The 23,285-nt window shown below is 33.8% G+C and overlaps 1 protein-coding gene across 2 annotated transcripts in view; it reads left to right on the plus strand.

Annotated features, from left to right (window-relative positions):
- Syt14 (Synaptotagmin 14) overlaps positions 1–23,285 on the plus strand; it is a 116,007-nt gene that overhangs the window by 84,538 nt on the left and 8,184 nt on the right. For both annotated transcript variants that reach the window (XM_064049491.1, XM_064049492.1), the window contains exons 2-3: positions 7,723–7,938; positions 21,631–21,904. In XM_064049491.1, the coding sequence (XP_063905561.1) occupies positions 7,723–7,938; positions 21,631–21,904 (490 nt within the window). The remainder of the gene's footprint in view (positions 1–7,722; positions 7,939–21,630; positions 21,905–23,285) is intronic.

Raw genomic sequence — 23,285 nt, forward strand, 5'->3', positions numbered from 1 at the left:
GTATATATTTCTCTTAATTTAATTCCACCAATTAATTTAAATGAAGAATTTAGACTAGTGGCAATAACTACTTCGTCTCCCCTAGACTTAGTACCGGTGATATCATTCTCCAGAATTTTAATATTTATGGTGCAATATTTTTATTTTCTCGTACAACCAAGACTGTGATTTATTAATATATCATGAACACAACCATTAACCTTGACATAAATTCATCTAATTTAGATCGTAACCCACCAAGATTATGATACTTGCTAAAATAAGACTGATTTTGGCAAATGAAATATCCTCTAAGAAAATAGAGGGTGGACGGGCGGGCCTAATATTTGATAAGATAAAACTGACTTTGGTAAATGACATACCTTCAAAAACAAATACATACTGAAATATTTCATTTCTGAAAAACTTGTTTAAAAATTCTCAAAAAATTCAGGGATATAGGTCCCGACGTGCTGATTCTGAAACTATAGCCTGTTTATGGCCACGGGGCCCATCTTGAAAATATTCCTTATTGGGCAATTCTGGAAAAACAGTTCGAGTAATCAAAGAAATGAGGCCGAAACTGACTTCTACAGCCCAAAATCTACGAAAAATGTGTCTAGTTGAATATCGAAAATGGTCGAAAATGGGCCGAAATTTGCATACGTTGGTGAAAAATTTCATTTTTGAAAAAGTTTTTTAAAAATTTTCGAAAAAATTCAGAGACAGATTTCGACGTAACGTAACCTGACCTGTTCTGACTTTCCTATTTTCCCAAATAAAAAAAATAAACAAAATTTCTGTAAATACTTACATAAAAACCAAAAGTAATTTTTTATTTACCTACAAAATTTTTATACTGAATTATTTTAATAATAATAATAATAATAATTTATTTACGGAATATAACTCCACTTTACAAATAAAGGAAAAAAAAAAAACAGTGTTTCTTGATTCCACGATACAGTACAATATTAATACAAATTAAACAAATAAAAAGTTGAAAATTAAACTAAATAAGATTACATATTATAATAATAATAAACCGACACATCATTTTTAAATTTCAGCCTACTAGAATCAAAGATTGAGATTCGAATGCGGCAGGAATATTCATTAGCTTCTTCCATCATTCTTCTTAACGGATGATTTTGAGCCAAAAGTGTTGTTGATGTTGATATTCTAAATATGTTTCGACTTCTTGTTGTACGACTGTCAACTGCAGGGATAAGAAAAGACAATCTGTTCAACAGACTTGGATTGTCAATATGTCCATTAATAATGTCATGAAGAACACAGGCATCAGAAATTTTCCAACGGATAATAAGAGAGTGAATTTGACACTTATCCATAATCCATCGGTAGTCACCCTTAATATGAGAATGACCCATTTTAAATTCCACAGTTCGAAGAAATTTATTTTGTACTCTTTCAAGTCTCTCATAGTCGATTTTATAAAAAGGAAACCAAACAGAAGAGCAATAATCAAAATGCGATCGAACAAGAGAGCAGTAGAGAGATTTTAGGGCCAATGGAGACAGATCTTTACAATGACGCCAAATGAAACCCCACATACTCATGGCTTTATTGTAAATATGGTTATAATGGCTCTTAAATGTAAGGGTCGTATCAAAAATCACCCCCAAATCTTTTATTTCTAAAACTCGTGAGACGGAGACATTGTCTAATTGGTAATCAAAACTGATATGCGATTTGGTTTTATAAAATGATATTACATAGCATTTCTTAATGTTTAAATGAAGACAGTTATTTTGACACCAGTTAAATAATGCAACTAAGTCCAATTGAAGTTGTTTAGCGTCTTGAATGGACCGTATAGTTTTAAATAGTTTCAGGTCATCTGCATACAGTAAATAATTTGAAAAATGGAAACTGCAAGTTAAGTCATTAATAAATAACAAAAAAAGAATGGGTCCACAATGTGTACCTTGTGGAACACCAGAAGATACGCAAAAAGGGGCCGAAATATAATTATAAATTCGTACCTGTTGTTTTCTGTCAACCAGAAAAGAAGATAGCCATTTAATCGTACCTTCTCTAAAACCTAACTTATGTAGCTTTACAATTAGCAATCGATGATTAACCCGATCAAAAGCTTTTGAAAAATCTGTATAAACAGAATCTACTTGCGATCGATTGGCAAATGCTTCATTTAAAAATGATTTGTATTCAAGAAGGTTAGACAATGTTGACCTGTTAGAGAAAAAACCATGCTGACTACTTGAGATAATAGATGCAGATGCCCATCGGAGCTGAATGGATACAATAGCATCAAGTAATTTGGGAATTGCAGATTGGTTGCAGACCCCTCTATAATTGTCCACGTTGTTACGTTGTCCAGATTTGAAGATGGGAATTACATAACTGTTCTTCCATAATTGAGGAAAGACGCCTTCACTGAGTGACGTTTGAAATAAGATAAATAAAGGTAAGCAAAGAGAGAATTTACAGTTTTTTAGAACAATGCTGGGAACACCATCAGGGCCAGGATTACAAGATGACTTCAAAAAGGAAATATGGTTAAAAACATCTGATAAACTAATATATAAGCCAGAATCATTCACTTGAGACGATGAATCAAAACAACAAGCAAAATTCCTCAAGTCATCAACTGCGTAAACAGAAGAAAAATATTGTGCAAAAAGATTAGCCACTTCATCCCCACCTTTTACAGAGTGCTGATCAAGTGTCATTTCAGCAGGAATACTGCTGTCACTCTTCTTTTTGTCACGAACAAATTTCCAGAAAAATTTGGGATTATTAAAAATACTAACATTAACGTTAGATATATACGCAGCATACAGTTGTTCACATAACTGTTTACATCGCGATCTCAAGGATTTAAAATAAATATAATCTTCAAACCTGCCTGATTTTTTATAGATAGAGTGCGCTATGCGTTTATTGCGACAAAGATCTTTCAATTCTTTATCGAACCATACCGGATAATTATTACGAGCATTATGCCTTAATATTTTATGTGGAATAAATTGTTCAAACCCGTTAAAAACTATGTCATAAAAAACTGCCACTTTTTCATCCAAATTAAGACCAAGAAAATAATTATCCCAATTAATCGATGCATAAAATTCATTTAAAGAAATATAGTCACCATTATTAAAGTCAAATATTTGAACTTCAGAGTGAAGCGAAGATGAAGAGGTGCAGGAAATATACCATGAATACGGAGAGTGATGAAGACTTTGAGGAAAAATAGGATCTACAGCAGGCAAAACTGCAAGTGCAACAATATTTGTAAAAATAAGATCAAGAAAAACGTTTCTGCCATTGGGAAATAAATTAACTTGTTTAAGATTCAGAAATGCTGAAGTTGAGTTAATAACGTCATAATATTCATGTTTACTAGTCGATGAATCAAAAAGAATATCATTACCATTCCAGACGAGATGTGGTAAATTAAAATCACCGGCGATGACATAAGATGAATCAGGAAAACGCTCAAAAATTAATTCCAGGTCACTACAATAATCCTCGAAAATACTAAGAGGAGACGCAGGAGGAATATACACACCCCCAACAATCAAATCTAAATCATTATATTTTAAATGAACAAAAATGCTTTCCACAGAAATACTACAAAGAACAGTATGAACACAAAAATCATTCCTGATCGCAATCAACACACCACCACCACGATGTTTACCCGTATAATCAACATTGCGATCAGCACGAAAAATGCTATAATTATTTAAACCCAGTTCTTCGTTGGAAATACTGCTGCAAAGCCAGGATTCCGAAATAATAATAATATCGTAAACACTAGAATTAACCATTAACGAAAATTCCTTTAATTTTGACCTAAGGCCACCAACATTCTGATAGTAAAAGTTTATTACTTTTTTGAAAAACTATTGCGAGATGAACTTGTTTTGGTAATATAAGCTTGATTGTTTTTGTATTTTAAAGTTACGTCCTTCTCACCTTTAGAAACCCTGTCCTTAAATTCACGGCGAATATCATTATTAAAATCACGCTGAAGTTTAGTTAAATCAGGACGAAAGAATTTATCACGATTAGGGTTATTTTTGTTTGAGCGGAGAATGTCTTTAGCCAGATTCTCATTTTCACAAACTATTCTCAAAGGACGAACAGTGTTAGACTTAGGAGGACCAATGCGAATAACTTTTTGAGGATGAGAAATGAAACCCAACGGGGATAAAATAGACATAACCTGTTGCAAATCGTCCGCAACCCTTTGTGCAATCGATGTAGAAGAAGATTCAGGTAAATTAAACAATAGTACATTAGAGCTCCGTCTTTTACGCTCCTCAATTTCGGCCACAATCACATTAAGATCAGATGAATTGTTATTAGGCATTGTATTAGACGTCTTAAACGCTGCCCATTCCTCCTGAATTAGTCGTACATTATCCTCAACGGTTGTTAATCTGTCATTGATAGCTTTGAAGTGATTTTCAATAGTTTGTTTAATGTCCTGTTGCACCACACTTAGTTGTTTTATAATGATTTCCTCAATTTTTTCAATTGAGATTATGTTACTAGAAGGCGAGCATTTAGGACAAATCCAAGAAGATTTGTCGTTTATTATTTCAGCTATTTCAGACTCACTCAGTTTTAAACATTTAATATGTGCATGTTTTTTGCATGTACCACATTTTGTAGAAGGAGTCGTAGGGGTGATAGCATTCTCACAAATTAAACATAGAACTGCCATATTAATAGGATAACAAGGAAACAATTCTTCACACCAACGCGGTCCGTCGTGGTGACTGACAGTACTTGACAAACAGACTAGACCAGGGAAGGTAAAACAAAAGAGACAGAGGATACAGCTATATTGTAGCAAAAAGCTAAAGCTAATTAATCAATAAAACCAAGATAACGTTATCACGTGAAAGGGCAAAAAATGCAGAAGCCACGTACAAAATAGAGAAACCCCTTAACTTACGCAATCAAAAGGCGACAACAGTGACACAGGGCGTAGATAATCCTAATTTCCAGACACTGTCCAAAATTCAAGAAAAAACAAGGCACTTTAACCACTAAAAATTAATTAAAGAGAGAGTGTCGGTCTTATCACTGCTAATACGCTCTAACCTCTTTGACGAAACAGTAAAAACTGCTGTATTTCAATTACCAATTTTGGAAAAACTGTAGGAATTTCCGAAGAAATAAAGATAAAATGAGTTCTGGATATCGAAATCTACAAATGTTTTCAACTAATTTTCGGAAATAGTTGAAAAATATTACAAAATGTGAAAATTGTCAAAATCAGTCCTATCTGATCAAATACTAACCCCTCCCACCCACCTTCTATTTTCTAAGAGGGTATATCATTTGCCAAAATCAGTCTTATCTTAACAAGTACTAGCTCTCACTCCACTCTTCTCATTCTAACGACTAATTTTATTTCTGTTCAGTTCATTCATATCGCATAAAATCAATCACTAAAAAGAAGACAGGGTGGGTGGGCGGGACTAGTACTTGCTACGATAAGACTGATTTTGGCAAAAAACATACTTCCAGAAAATAGAGGGTGCGTGGGCGGGGCTAGTATTTTATAAGATAAGGATTTTGGCAATTTTAACATTTTCGACCATTTTTCAACTATTTTTGAAAACTAGTCCTAGGGATTTTCCGCCTGGTTTGTTCGGAAATTCCTACCGCGTTTCCAAAATCGCTAATTGAAATACACCAATTTTTACAAAATAGCTCGTTATAAAAATTTTGTAGATAAAAAAGAAAATTATTATTAATTTTCGTTTCACAAAATACTGTTAGGTTGAATAAAATCGGCGTCGGTAAAACTCAACAATTAATTTTTTTAATAACTCGAATTTACACGACTAATTACAGAGCGATTAAGTACAAAATAATTCCGGCGTAACTTCAGTGCGTTCTCTCGACACTCGTTGGACTCGATTTGTTAACTGAATTCAGCTCTTGTTGTCTGGATTACACAAACTGCTCCCGACGGTGGTTCCCATTTAAACAGCCTCGGGGTCTTTCTCAAAGGTCTGTATCATCGCTTCTAGGCTTATTTTTGAACACCCGTCGCGACATTCGCTTCCAGGCTCGTCTCCGGTCGCCGTCAAGGACAATGAGTCATCGTCGCCGTATATACTAGAGCCCATAGGCGTCATACCGGGCCGGCGTATGGGTTTATTTCGCAACAATACAATTGGTTCTAGAATGTACTTCGTAGTTTTTATGAAATTACAGAAATATTTAAAATTTGTTGATTTGTTACAATAGAGAAGTCAGGACAGATATGATTAATTTAAGCCAAATCAGGTCAGGTGCATGAAATAAGCAATAAATTTTATAGCAAATAGTATAACAAAAAAAGTTACGATAAGTGTTTTTTTTTTACTTTTTCCATATCTCAGATTCTAATATAAGTTTCCACTTCCACTCGACAAAAGAAAATAATTAGCCTCGCCCAGCCACCCTGTCTCCTTTTCAGTGATTGATTTTATCCAATTAGAATGAAATGAGTGATCTTACACCGAAAAGAAACAAAATTAGTAGTCAGAATATGATAGTATCATTGGATTAGTATTTTGAAAGAAATTACGTTTAACTATACATATATTGTGTATTATGTTAGTTCGTTAAAGTTAGTCAACGTTCGATTATATTTGCAATCCGGTGTATAGAAACTTTTCACATTTTTTTTTTATATAAAAACATTCGCTCTGTAGAGGTCACAAGTCGTTCACAACCAAATCGTTGTTGTAATTTGAAGTGGTCTATATTCCTCCGCCTGCCAGTCGACTCGATGCCACCACATTAAAATCCTGAAATATGACCACAACATGAAACCCAACCTAATCACTTCCCACTTTTCATCTTACGCTCAACCCCCTCGAATATGCCTCATCGCTGTCGCACAAAAATCCGCTTTGTGGCCTGTAATAAAACGTTGACATATAAAGCGATAAAGCTCCAAAATCAATTATGCTTACGCTCTTGGAGTTCCTTCAGGCTCAATATTTCCCGGTTTTATACGCTTCTCAGTTTTTAGTCAAACAATAACTTTGCTCCCGAAGCTTAGGTGCTTTTACAAAGTTCTGATACTCGAGAAAACAAGTTTGGTAACGTGACGACCTCTTGTTAGCCGGGATTTTTTCATCAAAGTTCTAGGATTGCAGCGATAAAGCGAGCGTGCACGGGTTTCATATTTAAATTTCTCCGCTTTTTTTACGATTTATTTGTCGCAGAAACTGTGCTTTTAATGCGAGTTTCTGCATTCGACTCGAGTGCAGCCTTATTTATTTGTTAAGTGCACGCGAGGGTGTGAGGAATTTGCATTTTATGCGTTCTGCCCTTGAAGCGTTATAAATGAGGCGTAAATATTCATAAGGTGTGGTTGTTCTAAAAGAGGAGGTTTGTGTTGTCTACAAATAGATTAAGTGATTATCACTCCTTTTTTAACTTGGGAGGGTGTACACTGTACAGTAAACAAACAGAAAGCTCGCTAAGGATAAAACGTGTTTTACTTTCAATTTTAATTATAAGGCTTCGGGGAAACAGCGACCATTTACAAGAGTCTCATTATTTGTGACGATGCAAATCACTTTCGCGCGAAAAATTCCGAAGCCAAAGAAAAACAACCGAATGAAAGCAGTGTGACGTCAAACCAAAGAACCACCAATTAGGGGACAAATTTCAGTTACTCATTAACATATTTCCTTGAAAAGCGCTAAATTGTCTTTCTCAAAGTGTGCTTTTTTTCAGGGACGGACGGAGGCACGGTCCTTGGGGCCATCGCGGGCCTCGGCGCCCTCCTCCTCGTGTTTCTGCTCTACATAAAGAACAAACGATGGTGGTGGGGTACCGTCGGGGGCATGGGGTGCTGCGACGAGGCATGCCCCCCCGTCTCCTCCCGCCCCGTTCCGTCACCGCCAGTGCCTGCAACGTCGTTCACGCCAGCCCCCCTCAAGCACAAGCTAGGTACGTACCTAGAATGACTTCCTTCTTAATTAATTACTGACGCTAGAAATGCCAGACGCTATACTGAATAATAATATAATTAAGAAACGGCAATTTAATTGCGGTAATCGTGATTAGTTCGTGAGTGGAACGTGTTTATCAAGAGTTAATGGAAGATTTAATGGATGTTGCATATGTATACGGATAATGTTATGATGTGGTGGTAAGATGGCGGTGTGGGGTTTATTTGGGTGCGAGTCGGATCAGGTGGTGGTTTTTATTTCAAACGTTCGAGGCGAAATTAAGGGAATACGATATGGTGAGGGGTGAAGGAGAAGTAATGGGGTTAGATCAATAGGGGTGTTTTGGGGTGTTTATTTGTTTAAAAACTGGCTGTGTAGACGGGGTAAAAGGTTTTTTGTGGGGGATTAATTGTGGCGTCTGCGGAGAGTCGGTAAAAAATGGTGTTGGCAAGGGTTCCGATTTTTTGGTGTTGAAAGTGGCGTTGATTGAAATTTTTGGGTTGTCGTTTAAAGATTTATTCATTCATTTTATTCGCACCCTGTTACACACCTATTCTTTATAATGTGCTAATTCCTGATTCTGCCCACCCATTCACATAAAACACAAGGTGTACCAAACAAAGTTGACTTTGGCCCTTTTTATTCCAATACACGCAAGAATCAAAAGAAAGTGAAATTTTAACCTTTGCACACTGATTGTTCTACAAGTACTGCTCACTCTGCGAACTTGGAAGTAAAATAATTGGTCAAAAGAGTTTAAAAAAAAAATGTGATGACGTCATCAACATTTTTGCAAGGACACGTATATCAGTTGGACAGATGTAGTATAATACTGAAAATAAAAAAAAATCGAGAAAATGAATTGGGTCGTCTTGAATATTGATTTATAATCAATAAAATAACAAAACAGTTTACTGAAGCGACTCAAAATCATTTCTGTATAAGCATTCTTAATTGAAGACAACAAGCGGTAACACTTGTTGAGATTATACATGAGAGTCAAACAGAGAAACTGGAAACAATACCGATGGTCGCCCAGACTTTTTTATTGCTTCGACTTCCGCTTATTATATAAAACATTGGATTTTGTTTTAATTTTTTACGGTGTAAGTCACAACAGTTGATTATAACTTGTCTATACCACATTCACGAAACCTAGTCAACGCAACAAAACAAATGCACGTCTGTAATGTTAAAATACGTAAATGTAAATAAGCGTGTTTCAAACAAGTTTTTACTTTATCAAATGGGTTGGCGCAACGTAATACTAATAATCACAGTGTTGTATCTCCACATTTTCGGGAAAAGGGGAGTGAATTATTCCTGATTTAATCAATGAAATAAATTGACACATTCCTTAATTTTTTTGTGCCATCTGTTAAACAAATCTAAAAAATATGAATGGAATGATAAATCACAAGTATAGACTCATATTTTGTACATTTTAGATAGGACTTATTTAACAAAATTTTGGGGTGACGTAATCAATTTTTTGGAAGGAACATGTAAATATATTTTGATTACAAATTTATCATGCTTATCATACCTATAAACCATCTGCAACATTTTAAAGCATGTATATGTTTAGTTAAATTTGGAAAATTATGAAAAAGTCAAAAAAATTCCAAAAAATTCAGAGATATCAATTTCGATGTGTTGATCCCAAAAATGTAACGTGTCCATCGTTTCGTGGAAAGATTTTAGAAATATCAGGGTTGAAACTTTTTTTTTAAACCAAAAAATTACAATATTCCATTGGACAATTCTGGAATAATCGTATGAGTTATCCAAGAAATGAGGCCTAAACCAACTTCTTTTGGTTGAAATCTTTAAGAAAATGTGTTTACGTTAAGTTTTGAAAGTACCAAAAATTGGTTGAAATTTCTCATTGAAATATTTTGTTTTTTATGATTATTGTATGCTTCACCTCTTCGAAAAATACTATAATTTTTCCAGAATCGTCAATTGAAAATTAAAATTTGCATAAGACAAAATTTCATTTTTGAAAAAGTCGTCCAAAAATTCCCAAAAAATTCACGTGGTGATTCCAAAAATGTAGCGTGTTTAGGCTCATGGAGCAATATTTTCAAAATAGTCGGAGTGAAATTGAAATTTTTTGAAAATTTAAAAAATTGCGGGATTTCGAAATCTACAAGAAAATGTATTTAGTTAAATTTCGAAAATCGTCGAAATTTCCCTAAGGGGATAACCTCAAAACTTTGCGAGATTCCGAACCAATCCTCATAAGGGGGGAAGGGGATAACCCCAAAATATTTTGCGACCTTCTGAACCATTTTGGTTTTCCTCTTCCAAAGATAAATTATAAAATGTTATACAATCTGGATATCAACTCAACTCGGATTCACAGCGCACACGTACGGGAGTGTGTTATTTTATATTCCTAAAATTTCAGTCCCATTTCGGAAAAATCTTTCTACTCCAACAGTTTCTGGACCTCATCTTAAGATGTCTTCTGATTAGTCAATCTACTTGGCGCTTGAACATCTTCACTTTTTAATTCTGCTTCTTTGAAGCTTTCGTTTTCAATTGCTCTCCAATTTCGACAGATATAATAGACAATAATTTCGGACTTTCAACTCAGGTCAGGTCAGGTCATAAACATTTTTGAAAAAATGCTCTAAAAATTCTCAAAAAATTGATCTCGACGTGAAAATGGGTCTAAACTCGCCCACCCACCCCTTCTTAATTCAATGACTACTCTTAATATTGTTCAGTTCTATCTTAGCAAACCTTTAGCCCCGCCCATTTCCTTCATTTTCGTCAAGGATATGTCATTTACCAAAATCAGTCTTATCTTATCAAGTAGTAGCACCGCCCACCCACCCCTTTTTTATTCCAGTGACTACTCTTAATTCTATCTTAGCAAGTTTTTTTGGCAATACATATTGTAAAATGACGTCATCACTTTTGAGAAGGAAGCGCAAACGAATAAATTTTGAATAATGATTTATTATGTTTCTGATTATTTTAGACGTTTGTAAGATTCCAGAGCACTCGATTTTGCAATTTCAAAATTAAATTGTAAAATGTTGCTATTCAATTTAGATTTTTTCCCAAAAATTTGGATGCAAAGACTTCACACAGATTCATAAACCACAAGTACAGGAATATTTTATTTTTTCAAATTTAGATAACTTTTATTTGGTAAATTTTTGTGATGACCTTATTATTTCCCGAGCGTAAGCAAAGGAAGTATTGTAATCGAGTCCGTCGGCCGACTCTCTACTTTTACGTTTTCTCGATCTTTCATGACCTCTAGAAGACGAAGAAATAAGTCTGCCATTTCCGTCTGTCTGTCCGTCTGTCCGTCTGTCCGTCTGTCCGTCTGTCCGTCTGTCCGTCTGTCTGCCGTCCCGGATTTTTATTAGACAGAATCTCCGAAAGTACTGGACCGATTGTTGTGAAATTTTGTACTTATATTAGGAATATCATGTAGATGGTAAAACGCTAACCAAAATTTGTCTAATCATCACTAATGCGATGACGTCACTTCAAAATTGAACATAGTAAATGGGTTTTAAATTGTATAAAATAACATAGTCCTACACATGTAGTTTACGATTCCGATTTAAGTTTTTATCCAAAACGTCCAGATTTTTGGAAAAAAAATAAAAATTATAAAACAACATTTTGAAATTTAATTTTGAATCTGCTAACCCGAATGCTTTGAAATGTTGCAGATGTTTTAAGGCTATAAAGAGCATCATAAATCTTTAGTCAAAATATATTTGGTTATCCCCTCCAAAAACTTGATAACGTCAGCTCAAAAGTTTGCCGAATAAATCCTATCTAAAATGTACAAAATATGATGAGTCTGTACTGGTGATCTATCACTCCATTCATATTTTTTGAATTTGCATATACAGGGTGACTCAAAAAAATTAATGAATGCGTAAATTTATTTTACTGATTTACTCAGGAACTACAAAACCGAATGCTTTGAAATCTTGAAGATGTTTTAAAATTATCATAAGCATGGTAAATTTTTGATTAAAATGCATTTGGTCGTCCCCCCTAAAAAATGTATGACGTCACCTCAAAATTTTGCTTAATAAATCCTATCTAAGACGTACAAAATATGGTGAGTCTCTTCTTGTCATTTATCATTCCATTCAAATTTTTTCGATTTGCATATACAGGGTGACTCAAAAAAATTAATGAATGCGTGAATTTATTTTATTGAGTTAATCAGGAACTACAAAACCGAATACTTTGAAATCTTGCAGATGTTTTAAGGTTATAAAGAGCATAATAAATGGTTAGTCAAAATATATTTGCTTATCCCCTCCAAAAAATTGATGACGTCAGCTCGAAAGTTTGCCGAATAAATCCTACCTAAACTGTACAAAATATGACGAGTCTTGTAATTTATCATTACATTGAGTGACTCAAAAAAATTAATGAATGCGTAAATTTATTTTATTGATTTACTCAGGAACTACAAAACGGAATGCTTTGAAATCTACTGTGAAAAAAACATAATATGCATGCAGTCGTCACGTTTCCGACAGCGAGGGAAGTACTGTCTAAACTCTTTAGACCAATTTTTTTTTTGGGCTGGGAGGGGATAAAATGTGCAAAGTATGATGAGTCTATACTTGTGATTTATCACTGCATTATTTTGTTTTAGATCTGCTTATACGGGGTGTCTGAACAAATTTAATGAGTCGATTTATTTTATTGCTTAAATCAAGAATTGCAAAACTGAATATTTTGAAATCTTGACGTTTTGAAGTTATTGTGAACATGGTAACTTAATCAAATTGTATATGTTTATCAATCCCAAAAAATTGATTACGTCATCTCAAAATTTTACCGAATAAATTCTTTCCAAAATGTGCAAAATATACTTGTAACTTATCATTGCATTCATATTTTTCGGATTTGCTTATCCAGGGTGACTCAAAAGAATTAATGAATCAGTCAGTTTATTATTGATCAAATTAAGAACGAGCCCCCAGTTTCTCGAAAATGTGAAAATACGCTCGTCTTTATAACAATAAAATAATAATAAGCTAAAAATTATAACAATAACATTCACAATATTTTTGTTCAATAAATAATGAGCTTATGAATAATTTTAGTCATCTGTTTTGAGGCGATAAACTCATTCAAATCAAACAAATGTCTACGTGACATTCTTCCGATGTACAAACCTTTATTCCTGTTGATAATGTCCTGTAAATATATTTGTTGCACTCATGACCTTTTTTGATGACATTCACGCATTCACTAGGATGCGGGAGGTCGAACTCCTCGCACACGTGTTTTTTGCTTTCCGTTGCCATGGTAACCTTAAAATAGCCCGGAAACGTCAAATTGCTAAGTGTTCACGGCGCTGTCGACGTCGTTGTTTATGAATAACTCACAGTTATTCTTTTCGGTTTAAAAGTTTATTCTTATTATTATTATTGCAAAAAATATTGTACACAACAGATCCGTGAAGCCTGCTTTCCGCATTTCCGCAAACGTTCATGCGGAAAACAGACTATCCCGAACTAGTTGTGTAAATTACTATTTCCATTTCTTGTCCTATAGAGAGACATAGTTAAAAATCACAAAATCACGTAAAACATTGAACAGAAATACACTGTTCTAGATAAACAAAAAAAAAACAAAAAATTGATATAATTTCTACATAGAGAAAACCGTTTTAAAAATGGTGGAGGCGCCGGGATATCATGCATTTAAACGCCTCTTTCGTGTTGTTTATCAAGCCTTTCCAGCTAATGCTGCCACTTAGCCCATAATTACTTATTTTACAAGTAAACGTCGATCCGTTGCGTAAACATTCCTTAATCACTCCTCCATCTCCCAACTTCTAACACAAAACATGCCAGGATCTCCACTTCTCGAATCTTATTTATCCCAATTTAAATTTATTACCTTTATTTTGTCTCGAATTTGTACTAATTACCACGTCTTCTCTAATCCAAGCACATCACAGATTAATCACAAAGGACCCATTTTATCTCTGTTCACTCCTGTTTAAGTATTCAGCGGAAACAAAGCGAGTCAGACGAAGGTGTGACGTGCCTCCTGACTAAATTTAATTTATTTGGATCCTGTTTGTAATGCGAAACATCGACAGCGAAATTTGCGCAAAAATGGGAGGACTGATGACATTCGCTTCGCGAGTTAAGGGGAGTTTGGTAATGGGATCATTCTACGAATGGCTAAATTCGGCAAAAATACGCATTTTTCGGACTGCTGGATCGATTGCTTTAAAATTTTAACCAAATTTTAGAGTCTATCTCAAAGTACTAACGTGAATTTGAGTTTTATAAATTTAAATCTTGACGTCGTAACTTTTAAAACCTAATTGTATTTAGCAGAATGCTGAAAACTACTGAAATTAATGATGGCCTTGAGCTTCGTTTTCATTCACGCTTTTAATAACCGCCCCACTTAAATTCAATCAGCATAAAACCCCCTCACAGGTAACGTCACACGTCAGGGACCAAGCAAAAACGCTCATGCGAGCTTTTAAATTAGAGAATGGAACACAATTATGAGCTTTTAAGTCCCTTTGTCGATTCGGGGTCTCAAGTTCTCCGTTAGGGCAATTTAAAGCACACCTACGTCCTTTTCACCGAAAAACTAAAGGTCTAATTTTGTCCTGTACCGAACCAATTTCGTGAAATTAACGTCGCATCGATCGCGGGAAGAAATAAAACCGGTTGAGGTAAAAAATAATTGATTTTGATGACGTCAAACGTTCTCAATGATATTGACGGAATGCTAATGTATAATTTAGTTGTGGAGTGATACATCATGTTGGTTGTCAGCGCTAGTCTTGACGGTTTTAGCGATGCGTGATATGGCTTATTAAAAAAAGATGATTTTGTATCACCTGTGTAGGGGAGCGGGAAGTTATGAATTTTTAACGCTGTCGTTTGATGGAAGTCAATTATTGTCAAGGGTGGGAGAGTTAATTGGAGTTGATTTAAGTTTTAACAAACAAATCTGGGTGGAATGGGAGATAACGAAGGTCGGGTGTTGATTAATTGCCATTCTTTGTTTAATGGAATGAAAATAATGGTCGGGAGGCGTGGATACTTTGATGACTTTTTCATTTTAAGGATATAATTTGTATTAATTAAGTGGAAAGTAATTGTTTGTTGATGCATAATTGATATGGCTGCAACAAATATTTATTACACCAGAATGGCGAGTAAGTTGTTGACTTTTAGATCTGTTTTTCTCCTAAAAATGCGTTTTCTCTTATAGTTTTCATTTTAGTACAAGTTATATAGACAAACGTCGTCATGTCTTGTAGACTTTTCTTTTTCAGTTCCATTTGGGTATTTTAGGATTAGCGTATAGGTGGTAAATTTGGTGAGATCGTCTTAAAATGAAAATGTAATTTAATAATCACAAAACGAGTTAATAAATGTTTATAAAATATATGATTGAAACAAATACAGAAAAACTCAATTCTCGCACCATTCGATACATAAAGGCGTCAAGAAATGTCGGTCTTTTTTTAACCAGAAAAAGAAAACCCCAATTATCGGGATCAAATGGAATGAAAGGATATCATCTTGACTCTTAACAAGACATTGTTAACGCGTTTGCTCTGCACTTCGCTAGTGTGTCTAGTGATACTAATGGTGTGTGATGGTAACTATGGTAATAAATGGCCTGTTTTTTGTGAATTTCTTGGTTTCAGTTGTTCTACTACAGAAGTTAAAGTCTGTGACTATAGTTCCAGGTTCAATATATTTATTATCGAATACTGTAATATTTGAAAGCTTTAAACACACGATGTTTCAGCATTTGCGTTTCCTTTTCATAATTATTAAATTAAATGTGACAACCATAAACAGCAGAACAAAACTTAGCGATAAAGAAAAGTCACTGAAGTTGACATTGAGGAGATTGATAAAAAAAACAGATTTTGCATGTGCCATTTCGTTCTTGTGCTTTGTTGATTTGATTATTCTGTGTTTCATGTGGTGGTTTTGTTGGACACATCTGGGTTTTACATTGTTTGTACCAAAGCGTATTTCTGTGTTCTCAGAAAACCGTCCTTTTAAATCTAACAAATTATATATTTTTATTTTATCATCATCTATATAATGTACATCAAAAGACTTCGTCTATATGTGAAAGAACCTTAAAAACGCTGCTTTCATTAGAAAAAAAAAACAAACAAAAATATACTAAAACTGGCAGTCGACTTAGAAACAAAAACAAATTTTACTCTACCTAAAGAGCTCACCATTTACTTCGTGACAGTAACGAAGAAGTCGAACTGAACTTTTGTGTATACAAATTTTTATAAACCACAAAATTAAATTAAGCTTGACCAGAAAATTAGCAACAAATTGTGCTAAAAGTCTATTTTTCTTACGAAAGACTAATTCTAACATAGTGGGTAAAACACTACTATGGAAACTCTTCAAACGATATTTTTACTTCCTGAGCGCAATTTAAGGAAATATTGCAATCGAGTCCATCGGGCGACTGGCTACTTTCATGTTTTGTCGACGTTTCAACCTCTAGAGTGTGAAAACATAGGTTTCTGGTTTCCGTCTGTCTATCTATATACTATATAACCTTTTGTCCGAATTTTTATTAAACCGATAATCTCCGAAACTACCAGACCAACTGTTATGTATTTATTATTTTATTATTTTACGTTAAATGTACAGATTTTTGGAAAAAAATCAAAATTGTCTAACAAAATTTACAATTTAAATTTAAAATTGCAAAATCGAGGTTATCATTAGTCAAATGTTATCCGTTCATGCCTTCACTCCAAGAATTGATTTTAATTTTTTTTCAGATAAATGTTATTTATATATTTTAAAAATTAACATAATCGCAAACTTATGGCGTATAAAGTCGTGAAGAACTTTTCGATTCCTCAATTTCTCGATTCTTCAAATTTTCAATGTCCCGATTGTTTTCATGTTTGATTCCCCAATTTTCCAATATTTCAGTCGTAGGATTTGTAAATTTTTCGGTTTTTCAATTTTTCAATTATTGACGTTTCTAAGTTTTCAATTTTTTAGTTTCTCAGTTTCTCGATTAGTCGATTTTTGGATTTCCATTTCGCGATTTCTCGACATTTCATTGTTTAGATTTTTCAGTTTTTCAATTTTTCGATTTTTCAGGTTTTTGATTTTTCAATGCTTAGATTTTTAAAATTTCCGATTTTTCGACTTCGATTTTTCAGTTTCTCGATTTTTCGATATTTTGATTTTTCAATTTTTTAAACATTAGATTATTCGATTTCCCGATTTCCCGATTTTTCGATTTTTCAGTTCTTCGAGATTTCAGTGTTTCAATTTCTCGAATTTTTAATTTTCAGTTTTTCATTTTTTGATGTGTCGATTTCTTGATCTTTAGATTTTTCGACTTCTCGTTGATTTATCGATTTTATTGACCTTAAATTTTTCAATTTTTCAGTTTTTAACTTTTCGATTTCTCTATTTTTCGACCTTTTGATGTTTGGATATCTCGATGTATCAATATTTGAATTTTTCGATTTTTTGATTTATCGAGATCTTAATGCTTCGAATTTTTTATTGTTCAATTTCTCAATTTTTCGATTTTTCGGCTTTTCGATTTTCCAATTTTTCATTGTTTCTGTTTTTCAATTCACTGATTCCCAAAAATTCCATCGTTTTAGTTTTGAAATTTTTGAGTTTCTCGATTTTTCAGTTTTCTGATTTTCCAATTTTTCGATTTTTTAAATTTTGGATTTTCAATTACTCGATTACTCAAATTCTTAGTTTTTCGATTTTTCGACTTCTCGAATGTTCAGATGTTCCATTTTTAAATTTTAGATTTTTGAATTTTTGAATTTTTCAGTTCTTGAATTTTCAATTTTTCGATTTTACGATTGTTGTTTCGATTTTTTGACATGTCGGTTTTTCGATTTTATAATTTTTCGATATATAGATTTTTCAATTTCTTGATTTTTACTTTTTCTATTTTTCAATTTTTCGATATTTTAATTTTTAAATTTTTTAAACTTTAGATTATTCGATTTCCGGATTCCCGATTTTTCGATTTTTCAATTTCTCGAATTTTTAATTTTCAATTTTTCATTTTTTATTGTTTCGATTTTTTAATTTTTAGATTTTTCGACTTCTCGATGATTTATCGATTTTATTGATCTTAAATTTCTCAATTTTTCAGTTTTTAACGTTTCAATTTCTCCATTTTTCGACCTTTTGATGTTTCGATTTCTCGATGTTTCAGTTTTTTAATTTTACCTTTCGACTTTTCGATTTTTCGATTTATCCAGGTTTCGATGTTTCGATTTTTTTATTGTTCAGTTCCCCAATTTTTCGATTTTTCAAATTTTGAATTTTTTGGATGATTCGATTTTTTGATTTCTCGGTTTTTAAATTTTTCGGCTTTTCGATTTTCCAATTTTTCGTTGCTTCGTTTTAGTTTTTTAATTTTTCAGTTTCTCGATTTTCAGTTTTCCGATTTTCCAATTTTTCGATTTTTTAATTAAAAATTTTCGAGTTCTCGATTTCTCCTATTCTTAGTTTTTCGATTTTTCGACTTTTCCATCTTTCACTTGTTCTATTTTTAAATTTTCAATTTTTGAATTTTTCAATTTTTCGATTGTTCAATTTTTTGATTTTTCAATTTTTCGATTTTACGATTGATGTTTCGATTTTTTGGCACGTCGGTTTTTTCATTTTCTAATTTTTCGGCTCTTTTTTCTCAATTTCCCAACATTTCAAATTTGGAAACTTTTCAATTTCTGGATTTTTCAATTTTTCGAAATTTTAATTTTTCAATTTTTTGCTCGATCTTTGGATTTCGATTATTCGGTTTTCTAAGTTTTTGACTTTTAAAGTTTTTGATTTTTCAATTTCTCGATTTATCGGTATTCCAATGGTTGTTTGATTTCTCGAAAAGCATTTTTCCCCACCGAAAACACACAAAATATTTTTCGACGCGTTTCACGTTTTCGGTGTTGTGGGGATAAACTTTATACCGCGTGGATTTTTAGTTAAAATTGGTATCATGATGTTTTCTGTAATTTCCGATTGTCAGCTATCAAGATGACAGATTTTTGACATTTTCAATTTACAAAATGTATCCAAATATGTCACGATTGACATACGGCATATCTATCACACAATTACTTCCGTTATACCAACATAAACGCAAGAAAAGCTCACAATTTTGTTTAAAAAGTAGTGCCAACAAATTCAGTTGTTTCTGATCATACGGTATTATAATAGCCCACCGAGTGATCAAAAAGATTTCATTTTTCCCCGTTGGTTATACGAGTACGCTAATTTAATTTCATAGTGTCCGCACGTGTATAGACTGCGTTCCCTTGGAATTTGTCCAGGCTGCGGGATTTGTCGAATTGCACTTCAGAGGCGAGGGAAGTTCGACCGATTTTTCGAGAGGCTTGAATTCCGGTGTTTGAATTAAAAATTTTGTATTAACTTAGTGTCTTTCTTTATTAATCAACTAATGAAACATTTATTCAATTCGTAAAGGTCTTGCCTTTTGCATTATTGAAAATGTTTACGTGGAAGCAAATAAATTGTCAATTTTACTCAGTATTTTTCATTACATGAATGTATTCAACTTAACGAACATCGCTGGAGGACAATAATTTGTCTAGTATTGTAATTTATGGTCAGCAACCCAAAACGCGACCATATTAATAAAAGTGAAACGAGTTACAAAAATTCGTTAGTAATATTCATACGCAATTGAGTAAGCACTATGGAGACCATAGTTTTAATATTGCTTTATTAATTCGTTAGATTCTCTTCCTTTTTGGTGACTTACGCACTGATTTCAGACACCAACAATTACACTGTGGAGATATTTCCTACTATTTGCTTGTCATTTGCAGTAAGTAGGCAGTTGTCCATATACATGAAACTGCGTCATCTTTCTTTTTCAGATAATAATGATTCTGTTGACTGTAACAAAGCAGACAACAAATGTAAAAAACTCACCAATTTATTTCTTAACAACACAAATTTATACGACTAGTTACACAGCGATTATGTACAGAATAATTCCGACTGAAGTGGATTTGACTAGACTCTACTTTTCCCATTGTCTGCTCCCGACGGTGGTTCCCATTTAAACAGCACAAGGTCCTTCTCCAAAGGTCGCCGTCACCGCTTCTAGGCTTGTTCTGGAGCATCCATCGCGACTTCCGCTGCCAAGCTTTTCTTTAGCGAACGCCGTGCGGCCGCCATCACTGGCGATGAGTCCGATCGTCAGCGCTATTGCAGTCATGGCCTACGACTTCTGGAATTCTTAATAACAATTATTTTATGAAATTTAGTTAATCATAATTATACAATATAATAAACGCACGTCATGGTGGGATGATTAGTCAAATTTTGGTTAGTGTTTTACCATCTACCTGATATTCCTAATGTACATAAAAAATTTGACAATAACCGAGTACTCTGAGAGATTATTTGTGTAATAAAAGTCGACAGACGACAGGCGGAAATGGGAGACCACTTTTTTCGTACTCTAGGGGTCATGAAACGTCGAGAAAACGCTGGGGAAGTAAAAATATATAGAACAATTTAGTTGTTTTTATAAAGAACTAATTTACCTAACTTTAGTAGCATAATAACGTTGTGATTACTTAGATTGGAAAAAATAGGGTATTTTTCTTTATTAAGTTGATGGCATAGTTTCAAAAGGTTATTCAGTAAAACTTGTCCTCAATCTACCTTATTGAGCGCTATTTTATTATCTATGGTTTAATATTCAACGATTACCCGCCTAATCATGCCTCAAAAATGTAGCGTTTAGAATAGAAGATATTACAGAATATCAATTTTCGACAGGTAATGAGATAATATATTAAAGTATTACCGATTCCTTGTGAATTACTGACAGAACTCATTTATGACTACAATTTTGAAAACTGTTTTGAAAAATACATGGTGTGTTATTGGAATGGGACACACCATAGCTGCATATTTTTAAATGTAACACCCAATATATTTTGATACATTTAGATCTCTTTTTACTAAAAGGGAGAAAATGATGTCAAACATGAAGACTAAAAAATCTACAATTTTCAACAAATTTTCATTTTTAAGAGCTGAAATTTCGCAAGAGACTTTTTAGTTGCTTTATTTTGATGAAAGTGTAAAAAAACTGAAGTGTTTGAATTTATTTACAGAAGGTGATTAACTTTGCAAAGTGTTAGGTTTCTCGTACTTTTCAAGGGGGATACCCTGTTTTTATGCATTTTCAGGTTTATCTACAAGTTTTTTTATATAAAAAAAAATAGTTTTATGGAAAGTTTAAGACTTCACATTTTTTCTGTAGTTCACAGGGTATCATTTTCTTAAAATCATTACTTTTCACCACTACTGATCCCAACTCATTCACGCCGACTACGCTCCCCCTTCCTCGCTAATTACCAACCGTAATACGCAATTTCAATTTACCACCATCACCCCAACACAACTTCAACATTCCGAGGACGCACACAACACCACGACAAAACCCAGCCCCCACTTTCCCCTACGACCCATCCACCTAATGAATAATTCCGCCCTCGACAACCTTGAGTTTTCGTGCTCCTGATCGATACCACCTGTTCCGAACCCATTTGTTATTGCGTCTGGCTCCATGTATATTTGAACACACTAACCCAATAACGGCCATTGATTCCGCTTTCTTGTTTCAGTCAAAGCCTACTCCTTCGACGGCGGAGACTCCAGTTCCGAGTCGGAAATGGGCGGTAGCTCCAAGTTCCGACAGGGTACCGCCGCACCGTCGGGCACCACCGGGCCCTATTATCCGCCGAGACAAATCCACGACCTGATTTCCCTGGTCGAGAAGGGCAGGGTCGGAGTCAGCAGCAACAGCTCGTGCTGCAGCTCCACCACCAGCTCGGTGGGCGAGAAGCACGGAGTGCCAGCGACGAGGGTCGCCGCACAGATCAACGACAACAACCAAGGGTAAAAGGGCATTTTTAACACTGTAGAAGCGTAGTTCCACTTTTATAACGCAAATAGACTTGCACTTCGCTTTTATCTATCACCTTTAACGTGTTGATCCAATCTAGGGTATATCGTTCCATCTAGAAACAATCAAATGTATGTTCAATATACAAGAAAGGTTATGGTGGTTTTCAGTCTGATACAATATTTAATTTGGGGTATCTCAGGGATGTATTTTGGGGCGTTTGTTCTACGCTCTATTTGTAAATGACGTCACCCTAGATTTAGATTAAAATTTCCAAAATATAGTGTTAATATAAACAAAATCTGGTCGAAGAGGAAGCACTAAAGACGTTACATTAAATACTGCTTTGTTTAGAAAAAGGTCAAGATTTGAACAGCAAGGTCTCTGATGTGTAGGTTGAATACACTTGACACGATTTGAATTATTTATTAAAAGTCAATACCGGAATGAATAATTTCCATCGGTAATGATGCTATCAAAACGATGACATTTTTTATTATTCATATACACTTCCTATTACATTCAAGTAAAAGAGAAAGAATAAATATTACGAATCATATTCTTAATGGAATTTCTCATAATCATGAAAAAACTAATAAAGATAAATTAACCGAATGGAACGTAAAGCAACATGTAAGGTTTGACATAAAACATTTGATCTTATGATCAAAGCAGAGCTGTGTTATTACTGATACAGTAAGACCATAAATGATTATACTTCTAAAACTTGCTAGTATCGAAAGAAAGCGGAATTTTAGCCGCCACACATCACCGTCAACAAAGTATTTTGCCTGTTCTATGAACACCTCTTTCTCGACCGAACTAGAAAGTAAAACGAGTAGCAAACGCCTACTGCTTAAACCGTTCCAATATCACTTCCGGGAAGCCTTACTGGATTATCCATTGCCTCCAGAACCTGTTCTGTCAAGATGGGGTTGATGGATTGAAGCGATATATAAATTTTCATTTATTGCTCCATTTTACCATCTTAAAAACAAGTATAACTAGATTAGAGACCATTGGTCTGACCTTAACTCAGTCTGTGGATATAGTAGAGACATTGTATAAACGATTGGAAGATATCCGGGGGGAGTATGTGAACTGGCACTTAAAAAACTGCAAAATATAATTCAATTATATTTTTTATTATTTATGTTTGTGTTCTAAGTAAGTAGCATATTGACAAACAAAAGATTAGAAGTCTTAAAAAAAAGAAATTATTTAACTGTCTTAAATCTTCCACAAGTGACATGACGTCAATAGAAATTAAAAAACGACAGTTACTATGCGTTCTTTGGATGGATTTTTTCCGAATCTATCTCAAGGTCATCGATACAGTTCTAAAATGAAAATTAATTAATTAATTTCTTTACT

The sequence above is a fragment of the Zophobas morio genome, unplaced genomic scaffold, assembly GCF_036711695.1.
Source record: "Zophobas morio isolate AGI-343-1 ecotype UQ-CSIRO unplaced genomic scaffold, CSIRO_AGI_Zmor_V1 ptg000007l, whole genome shotgun sequence".
Classification (NCBI taxonomy): Eukaryota; Metazoa; Arthropoda; class Insecta; order Coleoptera; family Tenebrionidae; genus Zophobas; species Zophobas morio.